The sequence below is a fragment of the Erithacus rubecula genome, assembly GCF_903797595.1.
Source record: "Erithacus rubecula genome assembly, chromosome: 14".
In the NCBI taxonomy this organism is placed as follows: domain Eukaryota; kingdom Metazoa; phylum Chordata; class Aves; order Passeriformes; family Muscicapidae; genus Erithacus; species Erithacus rubecula.
In genome coordinates this window covers 18,197,982-18,211,613 of record NC_136666.1, presented here as the reverse complement: position 1 = coordinate 18,211,613, position 13,632 = coordinate 18,197,982, and the positions used below count along the sequence as shown (strand labels likewise).

At 57.0% G+C, this 13,632-nt stretch overlaps 1 protein-coding gene across 1 annotated transcript; it reads right to left on the bottom strand.

The window, feature by feature from the left end:
- Window positions 1-6,310: 6,310 nt before the first annotated feature.
- SKOR1 (SKI family transcriptional corepressor 1) lies at window positions 6,311-12,189 on the bottom strand. The gene is made up of 10 exons (XM_079318335.1): window positions 11,849-12,189; window positions 11,308-11,618; window positions 8,578-10,559; window positions 8,351-8,447; window positions 7,886-7,993; window positions 7,747-7,818; window positions 7,475-7,549; window positions 7,323-7,397; window positions 6,774-6,839; window positions 6,311-6,699 (listed from the first exon to the last, which is right to left on the bottom strand). The coding sequence occupies exons 3-10, from the start codon at window positions 10,540-10,542 to the stop codon at window positions 6,602-6,604; spliced, it is 2,556 nt and encodes an 851-aa protein (XP_079174461.1). The 5' UTR covers window positions 10,543-10,559; window positions 11,308-11,618; window positions 11,849-12,189; the 3' UTR covers window positions 6,311-6,601.
- Window positions 12,190-13,632: the final 1,443 nt, after the last annotated feature.

The window sequence follows — 13,632 nt, the reverse complement described above, 5'->3', positions numbered from 1 at the left end:
AAATGAACTTTCAATTTTTAAATTGAGCTGAGATTTTGGTGAGGAGGGAAATTTTACAGAATTTGTGGTTCAGGATGAGTTGACAGATAGGGGGGAATGAAGTTTTCTGTTGTTGTTCCATTTGCTGGATTTAGAAAATGAAAAAAATAAATGAGTAAGTAAATAAATAAGTAAGTAAGTAAGTAAGTAAGTAAATAAATAAATAAATAAATAAATAAATAAATAAATAAATATTTACCACTTCCATAAATAAATAAATAAATAAAAACCAATCAATCAATCAATCAATCAATAAATGCATTAAAAGAAATAAATAAATAAAAATATTTGCCACTTAAGACATCTCTTAGTGTTCCATTTGCTGGATTTAAAAAATAAGTTAATAAATAAGTGAATATATGAATGAATAAATGAATAAATAAATAAATAAATAAATATTTGCCACTTCAGTCTTCTCTTAGTGTTCTATTTGCTGGATTTAAAAAATAAGTTAATAGATAAATGAATAAATAAAATAAAATTAAATAAAACAAAACAAAATAAAATAAAATAAAATAAAATAAAATAAATATTTGTCACTTAAGTCTTCTCTTATTGTTCCATTTGCTGGATATAAAAAGTAAGTTAATAAATAAATGAATAAATAAATAGATGAATGAATAAATAAAATTAATTGATTAATTAATTAATTATTTAAAATTATTTACCACTTAAGTCTTCTCTTATTGCTCCATTTGCTGGATTTAAAAAATAAATTGACAAATAAATGAATAAATGAATAAATAAATTTTAAAAATATTTACCACTCCCAGAACGAACGAACTAACTAACTAAATAAATAAAATCATAAATAAATAAAGAAATAAATAAAATCAAATAAAAATATTTAACACTTCCAGAAATAAAATAAAATATAAACTAAACTAAACTAAACTAAACTAAACTAAAATAAAATAAAATAAAATAAAATAAAATAAAATAAAATAAAATAAAATAAAATAAAATAAAATTTAAAAATAGATAAATAAATAAATAGAATTCTCCCTGCAGAGGATCCTCCCCCAGCTGGGACTGAGATTTGAGATTTTCATTTCCTGGGACTCCCCCAGCCCTGCCCTGGGGGAAATTCTGAATTTGTGGAAATTCCCAGCCTGGTTCTGCTTTAAATAAAAACCCAGCTCAGACATTCTGCAAAACTTGCTTTTTATTTGTTTTATTTTTTATTGGGGAGGGCAGAGCTCTTGCCAAGGTTTATTTTTCAAGAATCCTGGAAGTTTTTCCTGGATGCCCCACAAATAGTTCATGGCTGGTGGAAACTCCAAATTAAAAATCCATTTTTTCCCTGATTTCTCCTTTTTCTCTTTCATTTCTACACAATTTTCCCGTTCCCAAATCCATCCTGCCTGAAAAGAATGAAGAATTTAAATCACCAACACATCAACAACCCTAAATTTAGACATGAGCAGCACAGACACATCTGCAGCTCCCAAATTCCCAAATTCTTTTCAGAGAAAATTCCCAAAATTTGCACTGGAACACCTCAAAGCTGTCAAAATTCCAGGAGTTATTGGGAAAAATATTGGGAAAAATCCAGGATAATTTCAGCCTTAAAAACAGGAAAAATTCTTTAAGATTCTCACTGAGCAACACAAAAATCCCCCAGAAATTGCAGGAAAAAAATTAACAGAGAAAACTGCCAACATCTGAATTAAAAAATCAAAAATGGCCCCAAAATCCAGTGAGATTCCAGGGATTTCTGAGGAAAAATCTGGGAAAATGAGAGGGCAAAATATCCGGAGGAAATGTGAATTAAAATGGACCAAAAGCCCCTAAAATGGGGCAAAACCTGCACTTGGCATCCCAGGCCAGGAAAAACTCCTGGAATTCCACCCTGAGCTGGCTCCAGGTGTGTCCCAAAGGGGAAAATCGCTGCTGGGGGATTTTTGGTGGCTGCACCCCCCGAGGGGGGAGCTGCCCTGGGAGGGGAATGATTCCATCCCAAAATCCCCTTTAAAGTCACCCATGGGAGCAGCAGAGGTTGGGGAGGTGCCCAGGAGCACAATCCCATCCCATTCCATGTGAAACCATCTAATTCCATATGAAACTATCTAATTCCATATGAAACTATCTAATTCCATCCCATCCCACCCAACTCCATCCCATCCCATCCCAATCCCATCCAATTCCATATAAAACCATCCAATTCCATCCCATCCCACCCAACTCCATCCCATCCCAATCCCATCCAACTCCATCCCATCCCATCCAATTTCACATAAAACCATCTAAATCCATCCCATCCCATCCCAATCCCATCCAATTCCATATGAAACTATCCAATTCCATCCCATCCCATCCAACTCCATCCCATCCCATCCCATCCCAATCCCATCCAATTCCATATGAAACTATCCAATTCCATCCCATCCCATCCAACTCCATCCCATCCCATCCCATCCCATCCAACTCCATCCCATCCCATCCCATCCCATCCCATCCCATCCCATCCCATCCCATCCAACTCCATCCCATCCCATCCCATCCCATCCCATCCCATCCCATCCCATCCCATCCAACTCCATCCCATCCCATCCCATCCCAATCCTATCCAATTCCATATAATACCATCCCATTCTATCCCATCCTAATCCCAATCCCAATCCCACTCCATCTCATCCAATTCCATCCCAATCCCAATCCAATCCCATCCAATCCCATCCAATTCTATCCAATCCCATCCCATCCAACTCCCATTCCATCCAATGCAATTCCACCCAATTCCATTCCATCCCATCTAATCCTCTTTTATCCCAATCCCATCCCAAACCCATCTAATCCTATCCAATCTCATCCCATCCAATTCCACCCAATCCCATTCCATCCCATCTAATCCTACCCCATCCCATCCAATCCCAATCCCATTCCATCCCATCTAATCCTACCCCATCCCATCCAATCCCAATCCCATTCCATCCCATCTAATCCTATCCCATCCCATTCAATCCCATTCCATCCAATTCCAATCCCAATCCCAATCCCAATCCCATTCCATCTCATTCCATCCCATTCCATCCCATTCCATCCCATTCCATTCCATCCCATCCCATCCCATCCCATCCCATCCCATCCCATTCAATCCCATTCCATCCAATTCCAATCCCAATCCCAATCCCATTCCATCCCATTCCATCCCATTCCATCCCATCCCATCCAATCCCATTCCATCCAATTCCAATCCCAATCCCAATCCCATTCCATCCCATCCCATCCAATCCCATCCCATCCCATCCAATCCCATCCCATCCAATCCCATCCCATCCAATCCCAATCCCACCCCCTGCCCAGTGAGATTCCAGGAATTTCCGAGGAAAAAACTGGGGAAGTGAGTGGGCAAAACATCCGGAGGAAACACGACTTAAAACGGCCCAAAAATCCTGAAAATCACACGAACCACGGCCCAAAACCTCCTGAAATCCACCCTGAACCACCAAAACTCTGCCAAAATTCCAGGGATTTCCGGGAAAAGCATCAGGGGAGGGGACAGCAGGAGCTGCTCTGTCCCCAAGGCCTCCTGTGCTGGCAGCAGATGGGGACAGTGGCCTGAAAGAGCAGCTCCATCAGCTGAGCCAGCAACCTTCTGCTTCCCCAATTCCAAATTCTGCACAGCCTCCTTCCTGATTTAATTATTAAAAAAAAAAAAAAAATCCTCACTCTGGTTTGTTTTCAGAGGTTATTACTGCATTCGACTATTTTGAGACTGAACAACAGCCAAAAAAAATAAATAAATAAAATAATAATAAAAAGATTTGAAGCCTTTCCCTCATTCTGCCGGTGAAGTTTAATTCACTCTAATTATTTCATATTACTTAGGCTGTAATAGTTTCATAATTTCTAGTATATTAAGCACTTAATACGTTGTGTCATTTCAAGGCTCATATTAAATTCTGCAAAGCACATTTTAATGAGCCCTAAGTAGTGGGGAAATATTAATACAACCTAATGGCTCATTTTGGTGCCCGTGTTGGGAGGCACTGCTGGGGCAGGTGGGCACAGAGGGGGCTGCAGGAAGAAATTATGGGATGGTGAGACACCCAGGGCACCAAGGACCCAGAGAGGCACAAAATGCCAAGGAAAAGGTTCAGCTGCAGACTCCAGAATTATCCAAATGTTTAATTTCCTCGTTGAGCCTTGCTCAGAGCCTTAATTCAGCTCCACATTCACTGCTGGAGGTGCCACCAGCCCTGCTCCCGTTCAGGATCTGGTGTCACACTCAGGATGTCCTGGGCAGGATGGATGTGACCAAAAGAAGAATCCCAAAATTCCAGAAAGGCCTGGAAGAGCCCTCAGAGCTCATCTCATTCAACATCCCACTGTCCAGGCTGCTCCAAGCCCAGCCCAACCCGGCCTTCAACATCCCAAGGATGGGACAAAGGAACTTCAGAACTTTCTTTGAGACTCAAACACACAAAAACCCAAAAACCTCCCCTGGGCTTCTGCCCCAAGGGTTTTTAACCTTCATCCCACCCAACCGTGCCCACCTGCCCTGCCTGGGAAGAGCCTCCTCTTCCTCAGGGCTGGGGGGATGCAGCTCCCGCTCAGCTGATCCCGAAATCAGGAATCGGAATTTGGGGCAGATCTGAGGAGCAGCAACTCCGGCTGCGCCCACGCGGTGGCGGCCCAGGCCGCGGAACGGCCTTAATGAGCTCGGCAGCTAATTAACAGCAGCTCCTTCTCCGCGGAGCTCCCGGCTCCGGCTGCCGCGCACCTCGGCCGCCACCCCGGGCCCTGCCCCGCTCCCCGTCCCGGGATGCTGCTGATCCCAAAGGTGCCGCTGATCCCAAAGGTGCCGCTGATCCCAAAGATGCTCCCGCTCCCGGGATGCTGCTGATCCCAAAGGTGCCGCTGATCCCAAAGATGCCGCTGATCCCAAAGGTGCCGCTGATCCCTAAGATGCTCCCGGGCCCCGCATCCCTCCTCCTGGTCCCCGTCCCGGTCCTGGGATGATGCTGATCCCAAAGATGCTCCCGGGCCCCGCATCCCTCCTCCTGGTCCCCGTCCCGGTCCCGGTCCTGGGATGATGCTGATCCCAAAGATGCTCCCGGGCCCCGGGATGCCGCTGATCCCCGCGATGGTCCCGAGCCCCGCATCCCTCCTCCCTGCCCGGTCCTGGGGTGCTCGGTGCCTCTCTCCCTCCCACCCCCGGAGCTCGCCCGGTGCAGCCTCACCCTGCCCCGCTCCCGGTCGTGCTCCTCATCGGAGTTCCGCTCCGCATCTTCATCCCGATCCCTCTCCTCATCTTCGTTCCAGTCCCACTGCTCCATCCCGGTCCTGTTCCTCATCTTCATCCTCATCCCGGTCCTGCTCCCCCTATCCCGGTCCTGCTCCCCAATCCCAGTGCTGTTTCTCATCCCAGTCCTGCTCCTCAATCCTGATCCTGCTCCCCCATCCCAGTCCCTCTCCCCCATCTCGGTCCTGCTCCTCATCTTCCTCCCGGTCCTGCTCTTCTCATCCTGGTCCTGCTCCTCATCCTCATCCCGGTCCCTCTCCCCTCATCCCGGTCCTGCTCCCCCATTCCGGTCCCGGTCCCGTTCCTCCTCCTCATCTCGGTCCTGCTCTTCCTACCCCGGTCCTGCTCCTCATCCTCCATCCCGGCCCGCTCTGCCCCATCCCGGTCCTGCTCCTCATCCTCATCCCGGTCCTGCTCCTCATCCCCCATCCCGGCCCGCTCTGCCCCATCCCGGTCCTGCTCCTCATCCTCATCCCGGTCCTGCTCCTCATCCCCCATCCCGGCCCGCTCTGCCCCATCCCGGTCCTGCTCCTCATCCTCATCCCGGTCCTGCTCCTCATCCCCCATCCCGGCTCCCTCTCCCCCATCCCGGTCCCGCTCCCGCTGCGCTGCCAGATTAATTCCGGCCTAAACCCGGGTATTTCGGGCTAATAGGTGTGCGCGCACCTCCGCTCTCCGAGCTCATTAATGCGATACCTTCATGTGTGAAACGAGCATATAAATGAGCATTAATGAGCTCCGGCCGCGGCGGGGAGGAGCGGGCGGCGCCCCCGGCCCATCCCCGGTACCGGGGGGCTGCGGGACCCCCGGGCCAGCCCCACGCACCAGGCGGCTTCTTCAAGTGTGTTTTTATTAAAGAACCAAAAATCACGTACAGAAGGGGGCTGTCCCCAGAGCGGGCGAGCGTTGTTGTGCTCCGGGCCCGTTAAAGTGCTGTTACATCCAGAATTTACAGGGATGGGGGAAAGGGGGAAAGGAAGGAAAGAAAGGAAGGGGGGGGGGATAAATATACATCATAAATAAATAAATAAATAAATAAATAAATAAAAATCCGACAAATACTGTACCAAGAGAAATCACAGTACATTTATATCCATTGCACATAGCCACTTTTTGTTTCCAGACTGGACGAGGGTGGAAGAAGCGGACACACAGGGAAGGGAGGGGGAGGCGGAGGCCCGGGGCCGCCCCCCGCCCTCTCGCCAGTCCGAGCAAAGCCGGGCTCCGAGTCCTCTATGTACAAGGGTCTCCTCGTGGGAATGGCTTGTGTGGGCTCTGCCCGCATGGCTTCGGGGGTGGGGGGCCCGGGGGGGCTCACTGGGGCAGCAGCGGCGGCTTGAAGGAGCAGTTCCCGGTGCAGTGCCGCGGGGTCAGCATCTTGCAGGAGAAGTGATGCAGCGCGTCGTGAGCCTCTGCAAGACACCGCGGTGTCACCCCCGAGCTGTCACCGAGCGCCCCGAGAGCTCCGGCAGCCCCTGCTCGGTACCTTTTAATTTCTGCTGGATGGCGTAGCGCGCTTTCCTCTCCTGGTCCAGCTCGTTGCACAGCGTGTCTGCGATGGGAGAGGCACCGATGAGACCCGAAGGGGACAGGGACAAGGGGGCATGGGCACAAAAGTGGGCACGGCTCTTCTGGGAAGTATTTAAAGCTCGTTTTTTTGTTTTTAATTTAGCCCGAGTGGAAGTGGCAGAGAGAGGGAAGGTTCGTTCGCTGCCGTGTGAGCGATGCGGCTCGAAATTGCGGGAGGAATTGGAGGGCAAGAAAAGATACAGAATGAAAAAAAAAACCCCAAAAAACCCCAAGAACAACAACAAAAACAAAAAACACAAAACAAATAAAAAACGAAAAAAAACCCCAACACCAAAACAAATAAACAAACAAACAAAAACAAACGAAAAACAGAACCCATCCAAAAAATAAACAGAAAACGCCTCACCCAAACAAACAAAAAAAAAAAGCAGAATTAAATTAAATTAAATTAAAATTTTTAAAAAGGAAATTTAAAAAATTAAAGCGTTGATGGGCTCGGCCTTACCTCGGACGATCTGCAGCTGCTGCACCATCTCTTCCCGGTACGCCAGCTCCCGTTTCATCTGGTCCTGGAAGTTATCTGTGGGGCTGGGGGTGAGCACCGCGCCCGGCGCGGGACCCGCTCCCGCCCGCGGCCAGGGGAGGGGGCAGCGCTACCTTTCAGGCTCTGGAAGTCCCTCTCCAGCTTTTTCCTCAGCTCCATTTGCTCCAGGACCAATTTTTGTAACTCATCTGTTTTAAAAATACACGGCGGGGTTGAGGGGGAGCCCCGCACTTTTCCATCTGGAGGCGGCTCAGCGCGGCGCTAATCGCATTACGTTACATTAATCACAGGAGTTAATCACTCCTGCACAAAACACAAATACCTCGAGCCGCGGGGAGAGGCCGGGGGGTGCCACAAGCCGCGAACCCCCAGCCCCGCTCCTCACCTCGGGCCAAGTTCTCGATGTCCTTTTCCAGCAGCTGCGAGCCGGTGACATCCATGGGCAGCGCGTCCTCGCCTGCGGGGTCAGAGCGGCGTCACTGCGGCCGGGGGGGCCCCGCACGGCCCCGCCGAGCTGTGCTTACCTCTGTCGGTATTTACAGGGCTGCCATGAGAGACATTCCTTTGGTCCTGATAGGATTTTCTGCTCTCCAAATCCTCAGCCGCCGAGTGATTGTCTTCTTTATCTTGCTCTTAAAAAGTTAATAAACCGATTTTCAACCGTAAGCAATGAAAGTATGGTCCTGATATATCCTTAATTACATAATTACGGACAAAGCCCTCGTTAAAACCTTCTTAGCGGACATCCTAATCGCTTTGCAGTTGGAAAGTAGCTTGTGGGCAGGAGCTTGGCCCATCCCCGCCGCACCGGCTGCAGCCCCGGGGGCATCCCCAGGCCCGGGGGGGCCCCGGCCCCGTTCCCCGCCCCGATCCCGTTTGTTTGGCTTTTTTTTTTTTTTTTTTTTTTTTTTTTTCTTCCCCGACAGCCCTCAAACGAAAGCGGCCTTTGGGGGTCCCCCCCGGGGTTGAGCCCTCGGTGTCTGTGTTACCCTTCGCCTCGGGGGTGCAGAGGAAGGCGGCGGGGGCTCCCAGCGAGGCTGCGGGTTTCAGCGGCTGCAGGTGCTCCCCCCTCTCCGGCGCGAACACCTACAAAAGAGCGAGTCAGGACCCGGGCAGATCCCCCCATCCCCAGCGGGACCCCCCATTTCAGATCCCCCCCCCATCCCTAGCCCTGGTGGGACCCCCGATTTCATTTCCCCCCGTCCCCACCCCGCACCTCGTAGGCGCCGCTGCTGCCGCTGCGCTCGGGGCTGCCGTCGGGGCCTTGGCCGCCCTCCTGCGCCCCCGCCTCGCCCGGTTTCTCCTCGGTTCCGTCGGGCGGAGGCTCCTCGGGCCCGGCCAGCAGCCGGGGCGGCGGAGGCTCCCGACCCTCGGATGGAGCCACGGCGGGGACAGCGGCGGCTTCCTCCTCCTCATCCTCCGGGAAGCGGTTGGACTCCACGTCCACCTCGGGCTCCTCGGCCGTGTCCCCCCCGGGGGACAGCGAGCGGTAGCTGGAGCTGCCCTCGCTGAGGAAGTCCGGCGAGAGGTAACCGGGCCCGCGGGGCGCCGCGCCGCCGAACGCCTCGCGGGTGCCGTAGAGCTTGGCGATGCTCTCGGCGTCCTTCACCACCGGGCGGAAGGCGGACAGGTAACTGCCCTTCCGGGGCAGCGGCAGCGGGGCGAGCAGCGCCTCGTCCCCGGAGCGCTCCTCCTCGCCCGCCGCCCGCGACAGGGCGCTGGGGCAGCGCTCGCCCTCGGCGCCGGCGCCTTCCTGCGGGGTGGCGCTGCTGCGGCCGCTGCCCGAGGGCTCCGAGCCCTCCAGCTCCCCGTGCCGCCCTCCCAGCCCCGCCGGCTCCGCCGCCGCCGCCGCCGCCGCCGCCGCCGCCGCCACCACCACGGCGGTGGCGGCCGCCTTGGCCGGGCTCTGCGCGGGGTAGGGCGGCACGGGCAGGCTGCCGGCGGCCGGCCAGAACACGGGGAACGAGGGGTACACGCCGCTGTCCTTGGCGGCGCCGGGCTGGTGGGGAGGCTGCGCCGGCTGGTGCGGGTGTGGGTGCGGGGGTCCCCAGAACATCCCGGGGGGCAGCGCGCCGCCCTTGCCCGCCTCGCCGCCCCCCGCGCCGCCCAGCGCCTCCTCCTGCTTTTTGGGGCACAGTCCGAACGCGGCGGCCGGGAAGCCGTAAGGGTGCGGGAAAAGCGGCGGCGGCAGCTTCTGCAGCATCCCGAAACCCTTGCTGGGCACCGGGATCACCGGGTAGCTGCGCACCGCGCCCGCCCCGCCGTGCGCGCCCGCGGCCCCGCCGTGCGCCGCCGCCAGCCCCAGCGCGCCGCGCTCGCCCGCCGCCTCCTGCCCGCTGCAGCGCAGGCTCTTGTGCGCCGGGGCCAGCTCGGGGCCCGCGGGCGGAGCGGGGTGCAGCGCGGCCTTGGCGGCGGGGGAGCCGGCCCCGGGCCCGCCGGCGGCCGCCCCTTGCAGGGAGAAGGTCCGCTTGCGGGTGCCGCCGTTGAACATGGCCTTGACATCCTCCCAGGCGTGCGACAGCTCCTCGGTGGCCGTCTTGTCGCTGAGCTTGAGGTGGCGGCGCCAGGAGTTGAAGTTGGCGGCGTCGGGCTGGGTGTACTTGGAGTCCGGGGTGCGGTGCGAGTGGAAGATGAACTTGTTGGGCGAGAAGTACATGCTGCAGTAGCTGCACTTGATGCACTTGGCGCGGGAGCTGTTGTAGCGCGCCGGGATGAAGCTGCCCCGGGAGCCCCAGGCGCACTCGTGCACCACGTCGAAGGCGAAGTTCTCGGGCAGCTTGGGCGGCTTGTGCTCGCCCAGGAAGGACTTGCAGAGCCGCTCCGCCTCCCTCTTGGTGATCATGCCGCAGCGGCGGGAGGAGATGGGCATGGCCCCGGCCCGCCGCAGGATCTCCAGCTGCACCGGCGTGCACTGCACGCAGGTGATGCCCAGGGCCACGCGCCGGTTGTGGATCTCATTGTAGCTGTAGTTCTTGAGCAGCGTGTTGGAGATCTGCGCCAGGCACAGCCGCTCCTGCCCGTCGATGACCAGGGACACGATGGGCACGCCGTACAGGGAGGTCTCACCCACTTGGTTGGGCTTGAGGGTATTGGAGCCCTGGTACGGCTGCAGCTCTTGCTTTGAATTTGGGGAGGAGCTTGCATCTCTCCCATTTCCCATCTGACTGGCGATCGCCTCCATTCCCCCCCAAAACGCCCCTGCAAAACAAAATCGGGGAAAGGCGCAGGTTAGAGGCGCTCCCGGGGCCCCGCCGCCGCTCCCGGGGCCCCGCTCCGCGGCCCGGCCGCTCCTCGCTCGGCGCTACCGGAGCCCCTCGGGCGCTGCCGCAGGACCCTCCCGGACCGCCGGGACCGGAGCGCATCCCCCGCCCCGCGGCCGCCGGTACCGAGCGCCGCCGCATCCGCCCGCCGGGCGCGGCCCCGGGAGCCCGGGGCAAGGACATCCCGGGAGTGGGGGGGTCAGCACCTCCGCTTCCTTCCTCGCCGCGTCCCCGGGAGGTGCCGCGTCCCTTCCCTTCCCTTTGTGCCGGCTCGCCGGGCCGTGCCGTGCCGCTTTGCGGGCTCCAACGAAACGCGCCGGAGGATGCGACCGGCGGGTCCCGGGGGCCCGAGCCCCGGGCCGGAACGAACGGGCCCAAACTTGGCTCTGGGTGCCCGCGGGAGGAGCGGGAGGTGGGCGCGGTGGCCCGGAGCCCTTTTGTCGCGTCCCCGGCAGGCTAAGATTAGGCGCGGGCGGATTAGGGGCCGGGGCGGGCAGCACCCGCCGCACGTAGCAGAAGGGCAGCAGCGAGCCAGGCAAATTGGCTTAGCGGGGAGGGCTCCCGGTGCTTAAGCAGCTTCCGTGGTAATTACACAAAATAACGGGGAGCGACTCCCGAAAACGCGCCCCGCTTTCCTCCACCCCCCATCCCCATCGCCATCCCTCCATCCGCCCGCTCGCACTCACCGCGCCGCGGAGCCCGGCTGGACGTGCAGGCTCTGCTCGGGACTAGGGGCCGCAGCCCGGGGCCGGGGCCGCCATGGGCCGGGGGGGCCCGTCCGTACCGAGCCCGTTCCCGGAGCAGCCGGAGCCGCGGGGCGCGGGGCGGGCGGGCAGCGGGCGCGCCCTTCACCGACGCCTCGGGGCCGCCGCCCGCCCCGCCGCCGCCGCCGCCGCGTCCGCCCGGGCGAGATGCAACAAGAGCGAGTGACCAGCCGCGCCACCGAGGGAGGATCCGGATCCGTACTTGGAGACGCTGCACATTGATCCGGTGACAGCTAAAATAACGGGAAGACACACCCACTTAGCACCAGCATATTTACATTAACGGCCTCCGGGACCCCGCCGCCGTCAATCACCGATGCGCTCCAGTCAATCACGGCGCGGCTTTAAGGCACGGCGGAACGGGGAGGGAGCGGGAGGGGGGGGTGGGGGAGGGCGTGGGGGGCCGCCACCGAGCGGGGACCCGAGGTAAGAGCGGGGATCAGCCCCGCACCGCGCACCGCACCTGCGTGGGGCTCCGCGCCCCCGTGTCCCCCCCCTCCCCCGCGGTGCCGCCGTCCCGGGGGGAGCGATGCTCTCGTTGAAAGTTTGCGTGGGGAGCGGGCGGTAACGAAAAGAGGAGCCCGTGGGGGGCGGAGGAGGGACCCCATCGAAATCGGGGATGCGCTGGTAGCGCGCATCCTTCTCGCAGCCGGGATGCGCGCTCCGGCGCGGGGCGCGGGTGCGGGAGCGGTACCGGGGCCCGGGGGGGGGAAAACAGCGGGCGGCAACGAAATCACCGGCAGGAGAGGGCGGGGGGCGGCGAGCTCGTGTTTTTCGTTCGCCAGGGGGGCTCACGCCACACCGGCAGCACCGGCCGGCAGCACCGGTTCAGGGCACCCGGCGCTCCGGTGTCCGCCGGTCGTGCCGGGGTGGCGGGGGCCTCTCGCCGCATCCCTGCCCGGGTTGGGCTCCCGCATGCGGCGCTCGTCACGGCCACGTTAATTAAACTGTAATTAATCATCGCGTCCGGCCGCGATCGGCGCAATTACAGCGATCAAACAGAAGTTAATAACGGCGAGGATCGCCCCCAGCTATCACTTTTGTGTGTGCCCCCTCGCCTTCCTTCCCCGCCATCACCGGCGGCACCGGGAGGATGCGGCGGAGCGGCCGCGGAGCCAAACGCGGGTGCGGAGCCTCCCCTTCTCCTCCCGGGCGGAACCGAGCTCCGGACCGCGCTATATGCGGGACAGCGGCCGCGTTTCCCCCCCGGGCCGCCCCGTCGGACCGGCAACTCCGGCCGGGCCTTGCCGCAATGATCGCAACCCGAGCCGGTAATTATTCCTCGCCTTTTAATTATTTATCCTCCCCAGCACCCCCCTTCCTGCAGCCATACGGAGCGCGGTGAGCTGCGGGGCGCCGGGAGCGGACCGAACCGGTACCGGGAGGAAAAGGGGGGGCACCGGGAGGACTCGGCTGTGCCCCGGTTCCCTCCGCCGTGCCCGGTGCCCGCCGAGCTCGGAGCGGCGGAGGCGACCCCGGTTCGCCCCGACGGCGGCGCGGAGCCCCGGGGCGAGGAGCAGCCCCGGGCCCGACCCCGGCCCCGCTCCCCGCTCCTGCTACCGCCGTATCTTTTAACAGTTGAATTGACTGCAGTTTTTGTCAGTTAATTAGGTTTAATTTACATAATTAGTACAGTATAAAGAGTATTGGGGATAATCAGGAGGTACGTCTCGCTTACTGTGTAAACACGGATACGGAATTAAAAATCAGATGTAATTAAGGCGTGTGCGCGCGGCTTTTAATTGTAATGAATTTCTAATTAACGCTCAACGATCGCCGCACGCGAGAGCCGGGACGTTTGCGGGTTCTGCCGCCCCCCAAACCGGGGACACCCCCGGGGGGGGTCGGGGGGCGCGGGGAGGGCGCTGCGCCCCGACGGGACCCCCAATCCTTTCCCGTTGCTCGGGCCGGTGCCGCAGGCAGCCGAAGCCTGCGGATAATTTAGGTTAAAACTTAGGGAGCCGTGTCACGGGTGTATAAATAAATAATCACGCGTGGCGGGCGCGGAAGGGCCCCGCGCTCCTGGAGGGCTGAGCCGAGATTGCCACATAAATCACGGCGGTCTAATTCAGTGGAAGTTTAATAAACGCCTCCTATTGGAAATGAATGTTCCCCATTTAACAGTTGTATCAGCACCATATAAAACCATGACCCCAATAAATTTAATTTTAGAGGCCGATCAATCCGGGCTTCTCTCCATCGATCCGCGGCGGCTCTGCACCTCCGCAGCCTCTTCCGCGCCCCTTC

Bases quoted from the DNA above. Each gene is read 5' to 3' on its own strand.
- SKOR1 (XM_079318335.1), bottom strand. From the start codon at position 10,542: ATGGAGGCGATCGCCAGTCAGATGGGAAATGGGAGAGATGCAAGCTCC. The intron at 8,448-8,577 runs GTGCGGGGTGGG...GCTCTTTTGTAG, and splicing joins GCAGCAGCGGCGCCTACGAG to GTGTTCGCGCCGGAGAGGGG. The intron at 7,994-8,350 runs GTAACACAGACA...TAACTTTTTAAG, and splicing joins CTGCACCCCCGAGGCGAAGG to AGCAAGATAAAGAAGACAAT.